Source organism: Crocodylus porosus, unplaced genomic scaffold, assembly GCF_001723895.1.
Source record: "Crocodylus porosus isolate Cpor-Errol unplaced genomic scaffold, CroPor_comp1, whole genome shotgun sequence".
NCBI classification, from domain to species: Eukaryota; Metazoa; Chordata; order Crocodylia; family Crocodylidae; genus Crocodylus; species Crocodylus porosus.
The window spans coordinates 673764-694567 of record NW_017728902.1 but is presented as its reverse complement, the minus strand read 5'-3'; the positions used below and the strand labels follow the sequence as shown (position 1 = coordinate 694567).

Below are 20804 nucleotides of genomic sequence, written 5' to 3'. Positions count from 1 at the left end.
GACTTCAGTGTTGCTGACTGACTTGCCAGCTTTATGGTGGATGGTGAAGGTAATCAGCTCATTGTTGCTGTCACCCAGCTTCCCATTGATCACTAGGTCACAGATTAGGTCACCCTCAGTAGCCAGCACCAGCGCTTTACCTCTCATTGGCCCGTAGACTTCTTGAGTCAGATAGAGCTCATCCATGTATGATAGGAAACTTTGCGACCACTTGGATTTTGCTGAGTGATCCTCCCAGGAGATGTTTGGGTAATTGAAGTCAGCCATGATGACCGTGGTCCTGGAGCATGTGGCCTCAGCCAGTTGCCAGGTGAACTCCTGGTCAAGCTCTTGTCTTTGGGTGGCAGGTCTGTAATAGACTCCCACCATTGTGTCCCCTGTGCCATGTTCCCCAAGGATTTTAATCCAGAGGGTCTCCAGTTGTCCACCCTGGTCGCCAATATCAGCTTGCAGGGACACATAGCTTTTCTTAACAGAGAGCTATACCCCCACCCTTTTATCTAGTCAATCTCTCCTGTACAAGTTCTAGCCATCTATACCCATGGTCCAGTCACGGGTGGAGTCCCACCAGGTCTCTGTTATCCCTAATACGTTGTAATTATTTGTGTTAAGCAGGAGGACGAGTTCCTCCTGCTTATCCCCCAAGCTCCTGGCATTTGTGTACAGGCAGGCAAGTGTCCCCTTGGGGGCTCTTGCCTTGCCCACACAGTGTACCAGGGCTGGGGCAGGGGTGGGGTCCCTTAAGTGCCTTGGTCTGCTGGCTTTGCAAGGGTCGCTCAGCAGGCCAGCAGTGGCAGTCGTCCCCCCATCCCCCAGCGGGCTTAGTTTAAAGCCCGGTGGAGCAGGTCAGCCAGCCTGGCTGAGAAGAGCCTCCTCCCCAGGGGAGAGAGCTGGAGGCCATCTCTTCCCAGCAGCTCACTGTCTCTCTCACCAAAGAGCGGGCTGTGGTCATGGAAGCCAAAGCCTTCCTAATGACACCAGCGCCACAGTCTTTGGTTCACTAAAACCAAAGTTTGGTTTGGTTCACTAAAACCATGTTATCCAGCCAGTTAAAACAGATTAGAGGAAAGCCTTACAATGTTTTCCTCTAGTTTGTATTTCCTTAGCTTCTTAATGAGAATGTCATGGGAGACAGTGTTTGAAGCTTTGCTAAACTTCAGTTATATCACATCCACTGTTCTGCCCCCAGCCACCGAGCAAGTCACTTTCTCACAGAAGGAAAATCTGGTTGGTCAGACGCAACTTGTTCTTGGTAAATCCATGCTTGCTGCCCCTTTATTTTCTGCTAAGTGCTGAACAATTGATTATTAGAGGACCTGCTCCATGATCTTTCTAGGTATTGAGGTCAGGTGGACTGGTCTAAAATTCCCTGGATCCTCCCCCTTTCTTTTCTTAAAGATGTTTGCCCTTTCCCAATCATCCAGGATCTCATCCAACCTTCAACTTTCTCTGCATCATCTATAAGTTGATTGCTGTCTGCATTTTGTAAGAGTTCTATAGTTTTTTTGGTCTTCCTCTTACTTTTGACATACATGTAGAATCCCTTTTTATTGCCTTTTATGTCCCTTACCAGTTGCATCTCTAATCATACCTTGGCCTTCCTAATTTTCTCCCTGCATGCCTCTGCAATACTCTTATACTCTTCCCTAGTACTATAACCAAGGTTCCACTTTTTATAAAATTCCTTTTTAAGCTTCAGCTTATTGAAGAGACTGCTATCTAGCTAGGCAGGCCTCCTATTTATTTATATGGGTGCAAATACTTTAAAAAATGATTAAATTCCAAACAGAATTGTTTCATTAAAAAAAATAATCATATGAAAATATTTTGACAGTGTTTTGTGAAGAATGCTTATCCCAGCTTTTAAAAAATAAAACATAAATTTGGGGTGCAAATTGTCAGTGCACTAACATCAGTTTTAATCACTACAGGAAATATTTAACTAATAATATTTGATTTAATATTTAATCTCATAAGGTTTCTAAAGTGAAAGAGCAGAAAATAAGGGCTTTAGAGAAAAAGGAAATTGTTGAAAATAGTTCACTAAAAACTTACCAGTAATATACCACTACTACATTCATCTGATTCTAAACTACTCTCTTCTTACCTGGACAGGGCCTAACGTTACACATGATTGATTCCACAGCATTGCCTTCACATGGCTTTCCTCCATGTTGACCTGATGGGTTACTACAGGTTCTGGTTCTGGTCCTGTTACCTTGTCCACAGGTTTTAGAACACTCTTCCCAAGATCCCCACTCTGACCAGTTTCCATCCACTAAATAGCACAAAAAATTAAACAGTATTTTATCAAAAATATTAAAAGATTTTATTAACATTTCCTTTCACCCATAAGTATGGCGATAAAAATTCCAGACCCCTGCAACAGATCAACCATGGTCATTGAGATTTGGTCCTGGTCTATGACCAGGAACATAAGCATCATGACACAATCCAATTAAATGACTTCATAACAAATACTACTGTCAACTCATTAAAGAACTCTACCTGGACATGGTTTGTTCTGGCAGCTGCGTATGTCTGTATCAGGACCCTGGCAAGGCCTTCCACCATTTGCAGGTAGAGGATTATTACACTGTCGGATCCTTTTCTGAACACCTTGCCCACAAGTTACACTACATGGTCGCCATTCAAGCCAGTCTGAATATCCACCATGTACTGCAAGGAAAAGAAATGTTTTTCTGAGTATTTATAATTTACAGGTTATAACCTTCCTTAGTTGTGTTATAAGATCTAATTCTTCATCTCTAGAAAAAAAAAAATTAATACATTTAATGAAAAAAGACTTGAGGCTGCTAAACGTAAAATAAAACTAACCCTGCAAATTCAAAGGCTACCTTCAGTTATTCAGAAATTTCAAGATAGAATGCTGTGAAATATAGTAAAAAGTTAAAGAATATTTCACTTGCTCAGATGTGGATCACAAATGCTGAATTCTAGATTAGAAATTAATTCAAGTCTGGATTATCCACTATTGTTGGCCCTCTAGTTCAGGACTTTCTCACTTCACTATCCTTAGCCCTCTATATCATGGAACACAGCAGGGACCATGACGTTTATCAGGTCAAACAAAATTATATGAATCAGAAAAATACCAAAGTGTCAAACCAGATTTACAGTCAAGCCAACATGTACATGTAAGGAATTTAACTCTTAGTCAAAATTATTCTGTTCTAAGTCTGGAATCTAATAGCTCTGTACTCAATATGCAGCACTTGGGTGCATCTACCTTGGACAGTGAATGGCACTCTGACAAGGACTGATCCCATCAGATTCCTAGCTATGCATTCATATTCAGAGGTATCCTCTTTCTGTGCTGCAACAATCCTCAAGGAGCCGTTGGACAATACAGTTACTCTGTCATCGCTGAGGATTGGATGACCTTGACGGGACCACTCAATGGTTGGAAGAGGTTCTCCATTTGCTTGGCAGTTCAGCACTGCTGTGGTACCAGCATCAATAATTGTGTCCACTGGCTCAACTGTAATAACTGGAGGACCTAAGAGAGAGAGACAGAGAGAGACAGAGTGTCTTTTAGCGTGACTGCTTCTGCATGAAATGGCTACGAAGCAGATGACTACACTGTCCTGAGCACCAAATAAAAGTTTAATCTGAACAGAGGCATGAAGTCCTATTTTGTTAATTTGATGATATATAGTATATTATTGGTTATCTTAATAGTTTTATAAGAAATACAGTCTGAGGTCAAAGGTTCTTTTATTCCAATTTCTTTCACTGGCATCCTTTCACCTGCAAGAGAGAGTTTCAAAAAAGCAGGAAATAAGCTGGATCCAACATATCCAGCTCTTGTAGTGACGGTGGCACCTTGAGGCCCAACAAAACACAGGAGGCATGTGCTTTATTGTGAAGTTGACTAATTAGCTCTGCAGTAAAGTGTCTCTGTCCACATGTGCAGCATTAATAGGCCACAATAAACTAATTAATTGTACTGTAGGATTAGTACTATCCCAGATAAGTACTAATTTATGGCAGAGTTCTTTAGTGTGCCAAGATGCACATGTAGATGGTGACCAGGTTGGCTGGGCATGAGGGTGCTCCAGTGTGAGGCTGCCTACCAGTATTAAGCCCCACGCTGGAGCACCCTCATGCTGTAGCCAGCCTACCAGTGCTCCCACTCCTGCTCTACCACCCTCCCCCCACCCCCCTCCAGCCAGCATGGTTAGCCAGGGTGGAGCAGGTCTGGGCTGGCAGGCTGGCCCTACAGGCCTCCTGCGCACATGTAAGCACTGCACCTGGGACTAATAAACTCTGGTTCAAACTGTGCCAGAGTTTAATCAGGCACACTAATTTCACATGTAGATATGGCCACAAAGTACTTTTATGGTACTACAAGCATTTATTGATTTCCTAAAAACCTGTATAAGGTTGAAACGATTCCCATTCTCCATACCAGAAAACTGAGGCAAGGTAAAAGACATAGATTTTCACTTAGCATTAAATAGAGCAATTCTGAAACTAACAATTATGAAAAAATAGTTCTAAAACTCTATTATTTCAAGAGGAATTCATTTCAATTCTGTTTTCAGAAAAAGAGCTGAAGTGTCCAACTTCCACTCTGTCTACTCCCAAAAACTTTTGAATGAAAACATGTATCCAAAGGTAGATTATAGCTTCATAATAAAGCAGTATTAATTTTGTTAGTCCAAGTCTTACTTTGAAGTGTTAATGTCATACTGCGTTCCCCCACACCGGCATCATTTGTAGCCACACATTTGTAATCACCAGCATCTTCATTCTAAACAACAATAAATAAATCAATGTATAAATAATCAATGTGCAATGAGTAAGTTAATCTATTTCAGAAGATATTTGATGTCACTGAATTTGCAGAATTACAACATGCCATTCAATTGATCTTAAGAAAGTACAGTAATAGATGTATAAGTATAAAAAATTGATTGCAAATGTAAATGTACAAGGATCATAGACTACTAAAACCAGAAATTAAAATCAAATGATGTTAACAGATTCCTCTTTTAACATTAATATATCTATTCCATATTATTATATTTATTATTAATAATAACAATGGTTGCCTACAGACATGAAAAAACAAAACAAAACAGTACTTTAAACTCAGCACACCCCTGCACCAAGTGCACCACATGCCCAGAAGAGGCACTGTGTCAGTTTGACCTGGCTTGCACAATGTCTGTAAGATCGTGCACTTCAGCGGGGATTTTTGGTTCTTTTTATCCAATAGCTGATTGAATCAGCTATTAGAGAAAAGTGCCAAAACCCCCCACTGAAGTGCATAATCCAGACAGACTCTGGTGAGTCAGGTCAAACTAACGTCCTCTTCTGGTAAAACACTGCTCTGCTTTTTCCGTGTCTGTCAGCAGCCAAAAATAATAATTCTCCATCTATTTAATTCTATAAATGTTGAAGCTTTCTCAAGTATTTTGAAGAGCATGTTTTCAACTGCAGCTTCAAAAAACATACAATGTGCAATTTATGAACATGTAGTTTGAACATCCATTACTTGGAACATGGGAGCTAATAGGTTTGTACTTGCAAATGTAAGATTCAGATGCGCTTGTAACTGAACTAACCGAGCAAAATCCTGGCTCCTTTAAGACTGATAGCAAAACTCCCATTTATTGAAAAAGGGCCAGAGTGCCACACTCAGATTCCACCTGCCAGAATTTAGAGGCTGGGTTGAGTCGCTCTGATAATTCAGCTGCGGATGTTTAAGAGGATGCAATGCATCTCCCTTTATTAATGAAGTCACAAAAATTTGAGCAGACTATTTTGGACTGTATTAAAAACCTCTATAAAATGTAGAGTAATTGTAGAATCTTTCAAGTAAAGCTAAATTTATATTCATATGCTCAATATTTCCAATTCATACACTCTTCAATACATTTATCTGTGAACAATAACTAAATGAAGTGTAAATATTCACTTTAATATGGCTGGCGACTCACCACAGTGCCATAGATGGCAAGAGAACCATTGCTGAGTTGTCGGATCCTGTCACTAATCTGAATGCCTACTCCTCTTTTTCTCCACTGGATAGTAACAGGTGGATCTCCTAGTACCTCACAGTTCAGTATAGCATTGCCACCCAAGGGCTCAATTCGGCTAGAATGATAATCCCCTTTGAACACTGGAGGCTCTGAAAAGCAAGACAGAACATAATGGTGCATAAGTGGCAGAGTCAAAACAAGATCAAGTTACTAATATAGAATAATCATTCCTTGTTTTCATGAAGTCTGATGTCAGTGCATCCAACTGTTTCTTTTTATCTGCCATAGATCAGGACAGCATGAAAGTAGCACTGATAAAGGAGTTTTTATACATACCTTTGACATACACAAATCCAATAGCTTTGACTGAACCAACTGTGTTGTCTGCTGTACACACATAGGTGCCAGAGTCCTCTTTAGACACTCTTTCAATGACAAGTTCACTGTGACCATTCATAGTGTCATACAGTGCTGGATGAGGAAGAAATACCCAATATTATCTGAGGGCTTCTTACAAACATTTTAACAAAAGGTACACAAAGACAGAAATAAGTTTAGATTTACAGCTCTGTTTAGTAGTAAGCTCAGTGACATCATGCAGCTATAAGGAACTTGCCACTGTATTGGACTAACTCCCGAGAGACACTTGAGGTGGCATTATTTTCCCTTTCTATTTGTCCAGTATCTATATTTGCTCATCTGTCTGTGGCATTCTATTTTTCCTGGTCATCTACTGGACATTTTTTGCGCTTATATGCCAGAGGAATATATTATTACTGGATGAATATCTCTGCACATGCTGGTAACTACATACAGGCATTTTTACACATGGATGAAATGCAGTGCCAGGTGCTTTTAATTAGCAATCTATGTTAATTAAAAGTGCCCAGTGCTATATCGCATACAGATGTATAAATGGCAAAACGTGCATCAGCACTGAGAAAATGGCAGCAGTGCACTTTGAAACTAAAACACCTTTGATGTGTTTTCATTCAAAGCATACAGCTGCCATTTTCTCAGTGCTGATATGCATCTTGCTGTTTATGCGCCTGCATGCGACTCAGCACCAGGCATGTCGTTTCATGTGCTCTGCAGACTCGATAAATCGAGTCTGCTCTGATGTGCTGGATTTCCAGTGCATCAGACCAGACTCTCTGTATGTGTACAGAAACCCTAGATATCCTGACTGCACAACAAAATGTGAATGAAGGAGTCCTCCCATTTTTTTTCTACCAAATAGAGGTGTGGTTAGGAAATTCCCCTGCAAAGCCTGAGAACCTGGATTCTAGGCCCTCCTCACCCAGCATAGCACTCTAACTACCATGCCACAGGTCATCCATTATTCAACCCTCCACAGGTACGTGGTAAGGTGGCTGCTTGTATGGAAGGAAGGAGTCCCCGGGCCCTTGTCACCAGTGGTGCAGAAACTTCGCTCCCTGCTGCATTGCCCCACTCCATCCATTTTTTCCAATGACTATGTTAGTGGCTTAGGCATGTTACAGTGACATACATATTAATACTACCCACCGGGTATAATATTGTTATTAAAAGTCCAAGTTATTTTGGGTACAGGTGTCCCAGTTGCTTTGCATGTTAATCTGAGGAGTTCTCCTTTATTTAAAGCTATGTCTCCGGGTAGTTCAGTGAAAGCTGGGAGTACATGAACCATCAGTTTAACAGTGTGTGCATCTTCACCAGCAGCATTACTTGCAACACAGGTGTAACTACCAGAATCTTCAGGCTGAAAGGAAAAAAAAATGGAAGTTCAAGCTATGATGGGCATTAAATTTTGAGTATGGACACATGCTTCATCCAAGTACATGCTTCATCCAGTGTTAAAATTGGAGCAGTTTTGCTACGTTTGGATTGTCCACACACAACAATTAGAATATAACTACTGCTGCCCTTTTGAAACATTCCCCTTTAGAAACTGCTTTCAGTGTACATGTATCCATATCCAATATCATCAAGTGAAATGATGGGGGATCTCAAAAGGTTTGAACGTGTGTTTAGTTGGAATGCCTATTGGTCTCTGAATTATCCAAAAGTTTAGTTTCTGCTAAGTCTGGATCTAGTGAAAGATTTCCCATGCTTCATCTTCTGTCTCTAGTCTTGCTAAGAGCACTGGCAGAACACAGTATGCTAGTCATTCCAGTTCTTTATGGAAAATAGAAATGAAAGAAATATACAAACACTTCCTAATCCTTAGGAAAATATTTGGTGACTGAAACAGCTGAAAATTTAAGGGAGTAGAAGGCTATTATTATTTTTTCTAACCACTTCAGTAACGGTTTTGATACTAGCACCACTGCTAATATAACGTTTTATATCAGAAATTATGGTCAGTGTAAGCTTATATTGAGTGACAAACTTGAATGTAAGAAAGATTTTTGAAAACCAAATGGTTACTTAAGACTACTGCATAGAGATGACAATAACATAGAAGTTATGTTCGTAGTGTGACCAGCTCCCTGAAAGCTCTCTAAAGCCATACCATGAAATGTGCACAGCTGCAGAGCGCTTTTAAAAGTGAGCTGGAGCAGGGGGGTGGATTGGAGCCCCCCAACCTTGCGGCTCCCCTCAGGCCTCCCCTCCAGTTCAGGCCAGGCAAACCCCAATCTGCAGTTCACTCCTCCTCCCCTCTCCCCTCTCCCTTCCTGCAGATAGCACCGAAGCCGGGAGTGGGAAGGGCAGGGCTTGGGCTCCTGCAGGCAAGCTCGGCCCCCGCCCCCACCCCCTCCCCCTCCGACATAACAGGTGAATGTCTGTTGGGTTGGGGGAGGTCCCTCTAACTCATGGCACTTTATGTGAAGTGCCATGAGTTAAAGTGGGGAGTTGCACATCTGTAAGTTCCCTAAGTGATATAGTTTAACTTCATATTACAAACCTACTGGATACACTACATAGCATAAAAATATTTATTGTAACAGTGAAGCGAGTTGCCTATAGCCTTCCAACTGAATAAAGACTAAGGAAGTCACATGCCACAGAAAAGAATTCTAGGAAGAAAGAGGAGAAGGTAAATTCAGTTTAGCAGATGAGATGACCAATGATTACAGGAATGACAAACTGGGTACTTCTACATGTGCACATTAATGCCTAGTAACCTTTTCTAGTGCCCATTAAAGTGGTATGTAAAAAGCCATGCTAATGTGCTAATGCACAGTAGAATAGGTTCCTGCATGTTAAGCTTCACTAAAAAAGCATGTGTTTGCACAACTGCACATTAGCACAGCCTAATGCACATTTATTTAATACCTCATGTTGGAGGTACTAAATTTAATGTGCATTAGGAAAAATGCATTAATGCATATGTAGATGTGCCCACCAAGTAGACGACTCCTTCTTCTTCTTTCACAATCCCTCCCTCACAGTCGAGGATGATTGTCTTCCATGATTGTCCTATTTGTACATCCGTATATGGCTGACAAGGCTGATTCGGGATCAACAGCCTCTGCTGCAGCTCGGACACGTGTTTCCATGTGGGGTGGGTGGCTCTGGATTCTTGATTCAGTCTGCAGCAGTGTTTCTGCAGCTCCTGCTTTTTCCATCTCCTGTTGTCATCATAAGGTTTCAAAGTACTGAGATTCTTGCAATAGACTCTTCCTCCATTTGGGGCTGTCCTGGGCAATAGTGCCCACGAGTTGATTTTGATATTGCATTTTTTCCAGTTGGGCATGAGGATGTCCTTGAAGTGCATTCTCTGCCCTTCTCTTGAGCTTATACCTTGACTGATCTGGAAAACTAAAACTTGCTTTGGGAGTCTGGAGTTAGACATCTGGATGACTTGGCTGGCCTAGCAAAGTTGATGTTGAATAATCATCACATCAATGCTCATGGTGTTTGCTTGTGCGAGGACACTAATGTTGGTGCATCTATCTTCCCACTGGATTCAAAGGTTCTTCCACAGGCAGCATTGATGGTACTTCTTCAATGACTTGAGGTATCTCCTGTACATTGTTCACATCCTAGCTCTGTAAAGTAAGGTGGGGATCACAATTGCTTGATAAACCATGAGTTTGGTTTTGGATCTGATGTCACAATCTTCAAACACCCATTTCATCAGGTGCCTGGAAGTTGCATTTTCACATTTAAGGTGATGTTGGATTTCATTGTCGATGTCAGCCTTTTGCAAGCGCTAGCTTCCGAGGTATGGGAAATACTTAACATTTTCGAGAGTCTGTGACTCTGAAACTGCTGGATCTGCCCATTAAGAGCTTGTTGAGAGAGGACTTTAGTCTTCTGAATGGTAAGTGTCAGTCCCATTTTCTCAGTAAAGATGCCAACGATTGCTTGAAGGTCTGCTTCTGAGTAAGCACAAACTACAGCACTATCAGCATACTGGAGCTCAATGATTGAGGTTAGGGTGGTCTTGGTTTTGGCTCACAGTCAGCTGAGATTAAGCAATTTACCAAACAATTGGTAGTTTAGCTCCATTCCAACTGGAAACTTGTTGGTGGTCAGATGTAGCATCACAGTAAGAAATACTGAGAAGAGTACTGGAGCAATGATGCAGTCTTGCTTAGCTCCTGTCTTAACATCAAAGGGATCTGTGAAACCACTCCACATACCATCATGGAGCAGGCAAAGAATAGTGATAAATTGTGGTGGGCAATGCATCCGTAAATGCAGGTTAGCAGATTAGATTAACAATTGTTTCAGGAACAATGAACAACAAACAGAGCAGACTAAACCAGCCTTAAATATGGTATTCAATTTTAGAATTTAGTTTATGGTTATTTCAGCACAGTCTACATTACTAAAACTGTTAAAAAAATAATGAGCCAAACTAGAAGGGAAGGGAATGACTACCTAGTTATCAAAAAAAAACCCCTATGCTCCATAATGTCTTTCAAAATACTTACATAATGGAAAACTAGAACATATTTTAAATGTATTTTATTATAGTGAGTTTCCTTTGGTGACAAATCAATAATCTTGGACACCGGGATCTTCTGTGAATCCATCATATATATCCCAAGTCAAAAATTTCGGAGCATATTTTCTGTGAATATACCTACCACTGTAGCTCAACGTGACCCTTGAGGACTAACTCACAAGATAATATAGACTCTCTTACAGTTTTCCTCTATTGACTTATTCCTCAATCTTTCTCCAGACATTACAGATATGTAGAACTACATCCTTGTGTTCTGTTCCAATTGTTACATGAAAGAATAGACGACATGTATAAGGATGCTCAAATGCAGAACACTTACAACAACATTGTCCAAAATCAGATCTCCATATGGGACAGTCCTGTGTTTTCCTACTCTGTCCATTAAAGTTATATTGTCTTTCTTCCACTTTATTGCTGGTGTTGGAATACCATCAGCCACACATGAGAGAACAGCTTGAAAATTCTCAGTGGCTATGTAGTTTGCCTCTGTACTGCGAATCTTAGGTGGTACTATAAGGAGACAAAATAAATTTAATTATTCTCTGTATTTGTCATTCTTCCATTACTCTTGACACTGATGTATGAATACAGGAAATGATATACCAGATTGGATTAGTCATTTAATCTGGTATCTTGTCTCCAACAGTGACCACTATCAAATACTTCAGAGAAAGGTATGGAGCTCCCATTAGAGACAAATACAGTGACATATCCCAAACCCAGTCCCAAACCAGTGGACCATTCCTTTCTAATCCCATTTTAGAGGCAATTTTAGACCTAATCCTGAGTAACATATAGGACCTGGTTCAAGAGGTATCTGTGGTCAGCCATTCTTAAAAGTGACCATAACATAATCACATTCAATATTCAAGCATGGGGAAGGAAGCCAAAAAATTCTATGAAGCTAATATACACCTTTAGGAAAAGAAATTGCAAAAGAATGAGGAATTTAGTTAGACATAAGTTTAAAGGAGCAGTCAAAAATGTAAAAAGCCTACAGGGACTTTGCCTTTTGTGGACTGAAAGCTGGTTAAAAGCTAGGAAGCAAAGGGTAGGAATAAATAGTCACTTTTCAGGAATGAGGGAGGTTAAAAGTGGGGTTCCACAGGGATCTGTGCTGGGCTTTATTTTGTTCAACAGTTACATCACTGACCTGGAAACAAGGGTGCACAGTGAAATCTCCAAGTTTCTTGACACTTAGACACCCTTTAAGAACTCCAGCAGATTGTGAAGACTTTTTAATAATACCATATTAGAAGCTCAAGAAAAGTGTATACCATGAATCAAAAAAGGTACCAAAGGGTCCAATAAAAACCCTGAATGGTTCAGTAGCAGAGTTAAGAAAGTCAAGGCAAAAAGGCATCCTTTGAAAAATGGAAGGCATGACCAAATGAGAAAAACAAAAAAGCTCACAAACTGAGAGGTTATATGTACAAGTGAAATCAAGCAGCCCAAAAACAGAATTTGAGGAGTTTCTAGTAAAAGATGCTGAACTTAATCATAAAAACTTTTAAAAAATATATCAGAAGCAGGAAGTCATCTAGAAAATCAGTGGGACCATTAGGTGACCAGCTTTTAAAAAGTGCACTCAGATATGATAATACTATAGCAGAAAAGCTAAATGAATTAGTTGCATTGGTGTTTATTGTGGAAGATTCTGGGAAAATTCCCATGCTAGATCAGTGTTTCTAGTAGATGGGCCTGAACAGTTGAACCGTACTGAAGTAACAACAGAGGAATTTTTAGAACAATTTGATAAATGTAATACTAATAAGTCACTGGGACCAGGTAGCATTCACTGAAGAGCTCTAAAGAAACTTAAATGTGAAATTGCAGAATTACTGACAATAATATGTAACCTATCATTACAAATGGTCTCTGTGGTAGGTTGCTATAATACACCCATCTTCAAAAAAGGGCTCCAGAGGCAATCCCAGGAACTAAAGACCAGTGAGTCTCACTCCCATCCCTGACAAGTTTCTACCAACTATAATAAAGAATAAAATAATCAGTCACCTGGACAAATACGATCTTCTGGAGAAGAGTCAATATGGATTTCGTGAAGGAAAATCTTGCCTTCACAATCTGCTGGAGTTCTTAAAGGGTGTCAACAACCACCTGGACAAGGGGTATCCAGTTGACTTAATATATTTTTTTTTTTAAAAAGCATTTGACAAGTTCCCTCACCAAAAGCTTTAAAAAAGAAACTGTGTTACCACAGGGTTGGAGGAAAGGTTCCTTTGTGGACTGAAAGCTGCTTAAAAAATAGGAAGCAAAGGGTAAGGAAAAACAGTCACTTTTCAGGACTGAGGGAGATCAAAAATGGGGTTCCACAAGGATCTGTGCTGGGCCCTATTTTATTCAAAAGTTTCATCAATGACCTGGAAATAGGGGTGCACAATGAAATCTCCAAGTCTGCATATTACATCAAATTATTCTGGGTAATCAAGTCCCAAGCAGATGGAAAGCAGCTGCAGAAAGATTTCACCAAGCTAAGTGAGTGGGCCAAAAAATGGTAGATGAACTTCAATGTCAACAACTACAAGGTAATACACTTGGGGAAAAACAACCTCATTTATATGTATGCAATGCTGGTTTCTGAACTAGCTGTTACGACTCAGGAAAGAGACCTTCAAGTCACGGTAGATAGTAAATGTCAGCTCAGTGTGCAGTGGCAACCAAAAGAACCAGTAAAATATCAGGCAGTATTAAGAAGGGAACTGAAAACACAACGGAAAACATCATCATGACATTATACAAATCAGTCACTGAAATTAGTAGGTAACAGGTTTGCTAGCAGCTGAGGAGGCAACATTTAGCTGAGCCACTGGCAATAACAACTAAAAGGTTTATCGCTAACTACGTGTAGTTAATTTATGGCATTCATTGCTACAGGAGGTGGTAGAAGCAGATATCAGAGGCAGATTCAAAAAGGGACTGGATAAATTAATGGATGATAGATTGATTGATCCACTAATGGCTATTGAACAGAATAGTCAGAGATGTTTCATCTGGCATCTATAACCCAATAAATGGTGGCTTCCAAGGAGGGTACTGAACAGTGAATAGATCACTCTAGAGTTATCTGACTCGATGCTCTCTCTGTATAGCATTCACTCTTCTGCTGTCAGAGACAGGATACTGGGCTAGAGATGGGCCTTTGGTTTGACCCAGTATGGTGCTTCTTATGTTCACTTACTATACACAATGAGTTCCATGCTAGAACTGCTTGATCCTGCCACATTTGCTGCCATACATGTGTATCGTCCAGTGTCATCAGGCTGCACAAAGGCAATCTGCAAAGCCCCGGTGCTAAGAATTCGTTGCCTGATAGACTCTGGAATTTGTTCTCCATCTTTGTGCCATGTGATCTCAGGTGCTGGGTAGCCATCAGCTTCACACTGCAAAGTGGCAGATTTATCCACAGTAATTATGTATTCCTTAGGATGAGACTTGATAACTGGAGGAACTAAAAGAGAATTAAAAACAATTTAGAGAATATACAACACACTTATTTCCTAGCCAAAATAATTCAAAAGTATTTCTGTCTTACAGCCTAGTGGACAGAGCCAAGGTCTGGGACTCAAGGCTCCAAGGTTCTGTTCAGAGGCAGGTGAGAAAGGTATGCATTTGGTCCATGGACATTGCTCAGTCTACATCAGAAGTGTCAAAAATATAACCCACAACCCAGATCTAGCTTATAGAGCCCTATCATATGGTCCATGGTTCTGCCTGTGGTTCTTGGATGGGATTTGTATGCTGTGTGCAGTGTGGGACCAGTTCCAATGCATGCAGCATGTGGGTTTGATCTGATGCATGGACAAGCCACAAGCCACTCATCCATCCCACAGACTGGCCCCACACTACTCATCAAGCCCATGGCCTGATGAGTTTGATGTCCCTGGTCTACACACATGAAGATAAGACAATGACTCACCTTGAACTTTTAGTTTGATCTTTCCTAGGGCAGTACCAGCTGAATTCTGAGCAACACACATATAAGTGCCAGCATCCCCAATAATTGCTCTGGCAATCTGTAAGCTACCACTAGGAAGGATGGTATAACTATTGCCTAAAACACATATACAAAAGATAGAAAACATTTTTATAAATAAAGCCATGAAATCTACATTTTAACACTGAGGAATGAGGAAAATAAGCATAAATTGTACAGCAGAATGGAATGCCATTTTAAGATACCTGTTGTGATTATATTGATGCCTTCCTTTTGCCATGTTATGATAGGACGTGGTGTTCCTATTGCTTCACATGGTAAAAGAGCAGGGTTGTTCAGAATAACATCTAGTGTTCCTGGCTGGGTTTGAATAGTTGGTGGCTCTATGAAATGGAATGATGCACAGAAAGTAGTTGGTTAGAAATATCTACATTTGTTTGACAATTGACATACCCTGAAGAGGACAACATATTAGCTAAGTATAGCTGGCTTCTGCCATCCTTACAAAGAGCTCAGTGGGACTGCTCTTACTGCGTGTCCATGATATTACCTGCATAGCTAAGATACTGGTGAACATGATGGCACAATCTGGCTTCATTGTTATTCTCATTGTTACCACCTATCCCTGCTTACAAAATGTTTTTTTCTGGTTAAGATCCCACCTCACCGTGGACGTGAAGAGTAACATGTCGGTGTGCAGAACCAGCAGCATTCCGGGCTACACAGGTGTACCTTCCTGCATGGTTTAGCTGAGCAGCAGCCATTTCAATAGCCCCTAAGGATAAATTAAATAAAAGAGTTTACTGTACTTTATTGCAGTATATTCTAGTGTCTTACATTGAAAAAGAAGAAAAAAGAAATCTGAATGCACTTTAAGAAGCTTACATTTTTTTCCCTAAAACTTCATGGTTAGTATATTTTAATTACTACTCCTATAATGTACCACATTCTACGACTTGTTATGTAGAGACCTGAATCATGCACAACACCTGAAGATAAAATTCTGTAACCATCTCCTCTGGGAAGAAGTCTTATCCCATTTTTGGTCCAGTGAACTGAGGGAGCAGGAACACCTGATGCCGTGCAGGAAATGACTGCAGGCGATAGTTTTGTTACTAAGAGATCTGTAGCTTCATCTGCTATTGATGGGGGCACTAAAAATAAGAGAAGAAAAATTATGATAAGCAAACCTTTTAATTTCATATACTTGTTTATGTACAACTGTTTTCTTTATTGACTATGAGTAAAGATTTAATAATATAAGCATCAAACTAAAGCCACTTTGCTCACTTAGCAAAGTGTACTCTACCTTGTACAATGAGATCAACTGCTCTTTGATCCTCTCCTGCTTCATTTGATACAGCACACTCATAGACTGCCGTGTCATCCACAGTGGGAGAAATGATAACTAGGGAACCCGAAGACAAAAGTCTGAAAAAGACATTACAAGTCTATGACATGTCTCTTTACATACATGCACTCAGGTTCCTAAATCCACTTGCACAGGAGGCCAGATTTAAATACCATTGTTGGATTATAGAAAAAGCTGCACTATTTTAGGTTCCATAACCCATCTTATGATTCTAATTCATGTCACAAAAGCTGCACAATATCCTCCTTAACCTATGTCAACCACTTTTAATATAGTTAACAATATTTTTATTGAGGTGTCATCCTTCTGACTCTCTTTATGTCTCTGCAGCTGATCCTTCACAATGTCCTTCAGCGGATCCTCCTTATTTCAACTCACCTTTCCCCCTGGGCTTTTGCAGACCTCTGCCCTTCATCCTCTTCTTCTTCTACACCTTGTTTCTGAACGAACCATCCATAAACATATATTCAAACTTTATCTCTAAGGTGATTCAAATCCACTCCAGGCCTGTTTCCTTCTATCTAAACTGAAATATTGGCCTATCTTTCTGGTATATCTTCTTGGATGTTAGCTGTGAGCTCAAACTGAACATAACTAAAAAAATATTTTACTTCCCATCCCAAAAGACCACTCCTTCCCCCCTTCCTTCTCAATTACTATGGGCAATTACACCATCCTGCCATGTCATAGAATCATAGAAGTCGGGTCGGAAGGGACCTTGTAGATCTTCAAGCCCGACCCCCCACCTGGGCGGGAGAAAAAGACTGGACTCAAATGAGTCCAGCCAGGTAGTCATTAAGCCTCTTCTTAAAGACCTAAACCATTCTGGTCCCCCCTAGTGAGTTTATAGACAGTCACTAGGTCCCCAGTGTAATTCAGAACTGTAACCTGGGAATCATGTTTGACTGAGAACTTTCTCCAGGGTCTTGCATTCATGGGGTCTAAATATTGCTATTTCATTCAACATAACATTGTGTCTCTAAGATGCAGTCTTTTCTACCCAGCTAAAACTCTCATCCAGGCTTTTACTATCTCATACTTTGATCACTTCATGTCATTTTTCCTCACTGGTAGCCATTGTTGTAGGAGTGGCTAATCTGGTCTAACAGCTGCAAATTGAAAATGTGTTATTGCTATTTTAGTTAAAATCTGCTCCTCAATGTGGCAAAATCGAAGGGCATTTATACACATACATTTGTCAGCTCCCGATGCATCAGATCTCCAGTGCATTACAGCAGACTCTATTAATCAAGTTTGCTCTCCACGTGAGCTGATACACCCAGCGCTGTGTTGCGTGCATTTGTATAAATGGCAAAATGTGCATCAGCACTGAGAAAATGGCAGCAGTGCACTTTTGACCTAAAACACCTTCAATGCAGGTGTTTAGGGCATCTTTACAAATGCCCTAAATGCCTCCATGGGTGTATTAGTCTACTGGGCCATGTCTACATGAGACACTGACTGCACAGTTGTTACTGCACAGTCATACAGTGATTGCATACACAAGTACTAAATGACTGCGCAATAACCGCAGTTACGGCACAGTGGCGTCCCCTAACAGCTTTTAGGCAACACTGACTGTGCAATAGCTCATTATTACTGTGCTGTAGTGTCTCATCATGCTTTATGACATGCAATGTTACTGCACAATAGTAACGAACTACTTGCAGTCAGCATCTCATGTAGACATGGCCCTGGAATAACTGGGAGTGGTAGATTTGTGTGTTTGTGTACATGTACACACACACACACACACACACACACACGTGCATGTAGGTCTCTGTTACTGGTTCTTCTAGCCTTTCCACCAACTAAGAACAGATATACCTTTAGAAGATTAACACACACAAACCTACACACAAAAAAACCTAAACAGAAACAGACACAAATTGCTGAAGTATAAGAGATCAGAACCTGTATTCCTGTCCAGCAATAACCAGGCTGCGGGCAACCCTGAAGGCTCAAAAAATCAGTTTGGATAATCACCTTGATCATAAACCTGTCTTACTTAAATGTGTTTATTCAGTAGTACCGCTAACTACTATGCAACTGACTCCGTTAATTTGATCACTGTGACCAGTGTGGTCCCTCAAGGCTCTGTCCTAAGGCCTATACTATTTAGCATCTTCATTAATGATGTAGACATTGGTGTCAGAAGCGGACTCACTGATGGCACCAAACTCTGGGGTAAAGCATCCACACCTGAGGACAGGAGGGCAATCCAGGTTAGTTGCTGAAAAGTCTTACACCAGGGACGAATGTAGCTCAAATCTAAGCTTGGGATATTACTCACCTATATGTATTCTGATTTTGATCAACATTAAGGAGATGCCCATTCTTCTTCCAGTTGATCACAGGCCTGGGAATTCCAGTGGTCTCACAAGGTAGAGTGGTTTGAACATTAACAGTAACTGTAATGTTGGTAGGTCCAGGAGCAATAGATGGAGGAACTAAAGAATAACACATAAGGCCCAAGTTATGTATGCAGTTGAACTACTTAGAACTGTCCCCTTTTTCTAGCAGGAATAACTTGGCATTTATAGACTTGCCAGAAAACTTAGTAGGGAATCTGCCTCAATCCTTAGCTTGTCTTGTTGAAGTGCACACTCCAGTTAAAAGAAAAACTTTATTTTTTCTACTCCCATAGATTTCACAGAACCCTAAATTTCTATGGTTATTATAAAACAATTAGAGATGGGCCTGAAGCAAAATGCTGGATCTGAATAATCTTTTATTTTGGAAACAAAAGAGCACACAGATCTGAATTTCTCTGGTCCCTTTCTTTATTATGAGCAGGGACACTGCTTTATTGTAACTCTGAAGTATATGAAAGCAAGGTACAACTGCTTTCTGCAGCTCATACCCAGTGTCAATGACAGGTTTCAAGACACAGCATATAACAAGCACGTGGTGGAGTTATATGCCAGATTTTATAGAACAGTTGTGTTTATCTATAAAAAGAAATATTTACCATGGACTTGTAAATCAATTCTCTTGCGTTCAGTTCCAGCTGCATTTGTTGCCATGCACAGATATCGTCCACTATCAGTAATGTGTGCAGAGTGAATAGATAGAGAGCCATCCTCTAACACTGAATATCTAAAACAAAGCCACAGATTTTATTTTATTTTTTCACAAACAGAACTGTGGGCTATTATGTCAGGAGAATGGAAATGGGAGAATAACTCAGGAAGCACAAGGATAGCCAAAACAGGCAGCACTTTTATTTGACCAAACATATTCTTGTTTAATGATATTAGTCTTATTCTGCCTTCACTCTCTGTTCCAGCATGTCTACTATTCCCTTTCCAGAACAATTAAGAAATCTGATTGTTATAAGGACTTCCAAATGAGAGGACATGATAGTTGCCTAGTGTTATCCATGATGTGAGTCTTACACATTACTCATTAAAACTGAGAAAATCTGAGTAATTAATGAATAAACATTCCTTAGTTGCCCTTTAAATATAACTAAAACATTAAGCATTTGGTCAATGCTTGTCAGTTTTGCACCATGTGCCAGATCCCAAGCCCTCTGAAACTAACATGAAGATTCCTATTAATTAATTACAATAAGCACTGAAGCTGGAATAGGCCTGGAAAGTTTTACCAAGTAGGAAATATAAGTACTTTCCAGTATCTGTCACATTCCAAGCAATCACTTCCTTTAAATCCCAAAGTTCTTTACTAGAAACATAAACTTTACTGATTTTCAAAAAAGAACAGCACTGAGTTTGTTGAAAGAGTTTTTCTGCTACAAGAATAAATCCCACTGTCTTTTAAGTTTCCTGCATGAATAATTTTTTATTATTTAGCACCCTGCAACACTGCACCCTACATTTGGGCCTTCGCAGGTTGGGATGTATGGGACAAAAATTAATCCTGTTTTTGTGAAAGTAAAAATAACGCACATTAAGTAATTCCAAGAGATATATGTTTTCTATCACAGACCCATTGTTAAAGTGCTGCTGCAGAACATTTTTCTGACCATTAAAAGTTACCTGGCATTGTTTCCAGAAAAAATAGCCCCATCCTTTCTCCATGTAATTCTTGGGGTTGGTACTCCTTCTGCATCACACTTCAGAACAGCAGATGTATTTATGAGCACAACAACAGTCTGAGGACCAGTTCTGATTATAGGTGCAACTATAGTAAGAACAATTCCAGATTACATTAACTTTATACTTAACTGTTTATGATTAGACACAGAGAAATGGCTACAATAACAAAGATGGTGTGTTTGAAGCTTCTTAAAAACTTATAAAATGTATACAAAAAGACATGCTGCAGTAAGGAATTAAAGAAAAATCTGCTACAAATGTGCAGTAGATAATTAAATGCACAGTAGGGAATTAAAGAAAAATCTGCTACAAATTAAAGAGAGAGTTCCCTGCATCCAGTGGCGATCTTTGATTGTTACCTGCTCCCACACTGGAGCACCTTCATGCCCCAGCCAGGCCAGACCCTCCGCAGCATATTGAGCCAGGTTGGAGCTGCTCCAAGCAATCTCAATGTGCTGCGGTCCCAGGTACATGTGTAAACACAACACCAGGGAGCAATAAACTG

The 20804-nt window shown here is 40.2% G+C and overlaps 1 protein-coding gene and 1 long non-coding RNA gene across 3 annotated transcripts in view; one reads left to right on the top strand and one right to left on the bottom strand.

Annotated features, from left to right (window-relative positions):
* HMCN1 (hemicentin 1) overlaps window positions 1-20804 on the bottom strand; it is a 348410-nt gene that overhangs the window by 42286 nt on the left and 285320 nt on the right. For both annotated transcript variants that reach the window (XM_019556684.1, XM_019556685.1), the window contains exons 73-89: window positions 20240-20384; window positions 19210-19337; window positions 18532-18688; window positions 16176-16297; window positions 15856-16020; window positions 15534-15641; window positions 15112-15249; window positions 14849-14983; window positions 14111-14380; window positions 11231-11421; window positions 7539-7752; window positions 6348-6482; window positions 5970-6160; window positions 4696-4777; window positions 3251-3520; window positions 2509-2679; window positions 2108-2278 (exon numbers count right to left, since the gene is read on the bottom strand). In XM_019556684.1, the coding sequence (XP_019412229.1) occupies window positions 2108-2278; window positions 2509-2679; window positions 3251-3520; window positions 4696-4777; window positions 5970-6160; window positions 6348-6482; window positions 7539-7752; window positions 11231-11421; window positions 14111-14380; window positions 14849-14983; window positions 15112-15249; window positions 15534-15641; window positions 15856-16020; window positions 16176-16297; window positions 18532-18688; window positions 19210-19337; window positions 20240-20384 (2793 nt within the window). The remainder of the gene's footprint in view (window positions 1-2107; window positions 2279-2508; window positions 2680-3250; window positions 3521-4695; window positions 4778-5969; window positions 6161-6347; window positions 6483-7538; window positions 7753-11230; window positions 11422-14110; window positions 14381-14848; window positions 14984-15111; window positions 15250-15533; window positions 15642-15855; window positions 16021-16175; window positions 16298-18531; window positions 18689-19209; window positions 19338-20239; window positions 20385-20804) is intronic.
* Window positions 1-20804, top strand: part of LOC109324655 — a 59899-nt gene that overhangs the window by 28170 nt on the left and 10925 nt on the right. The window lies entirely within an intron of this gene.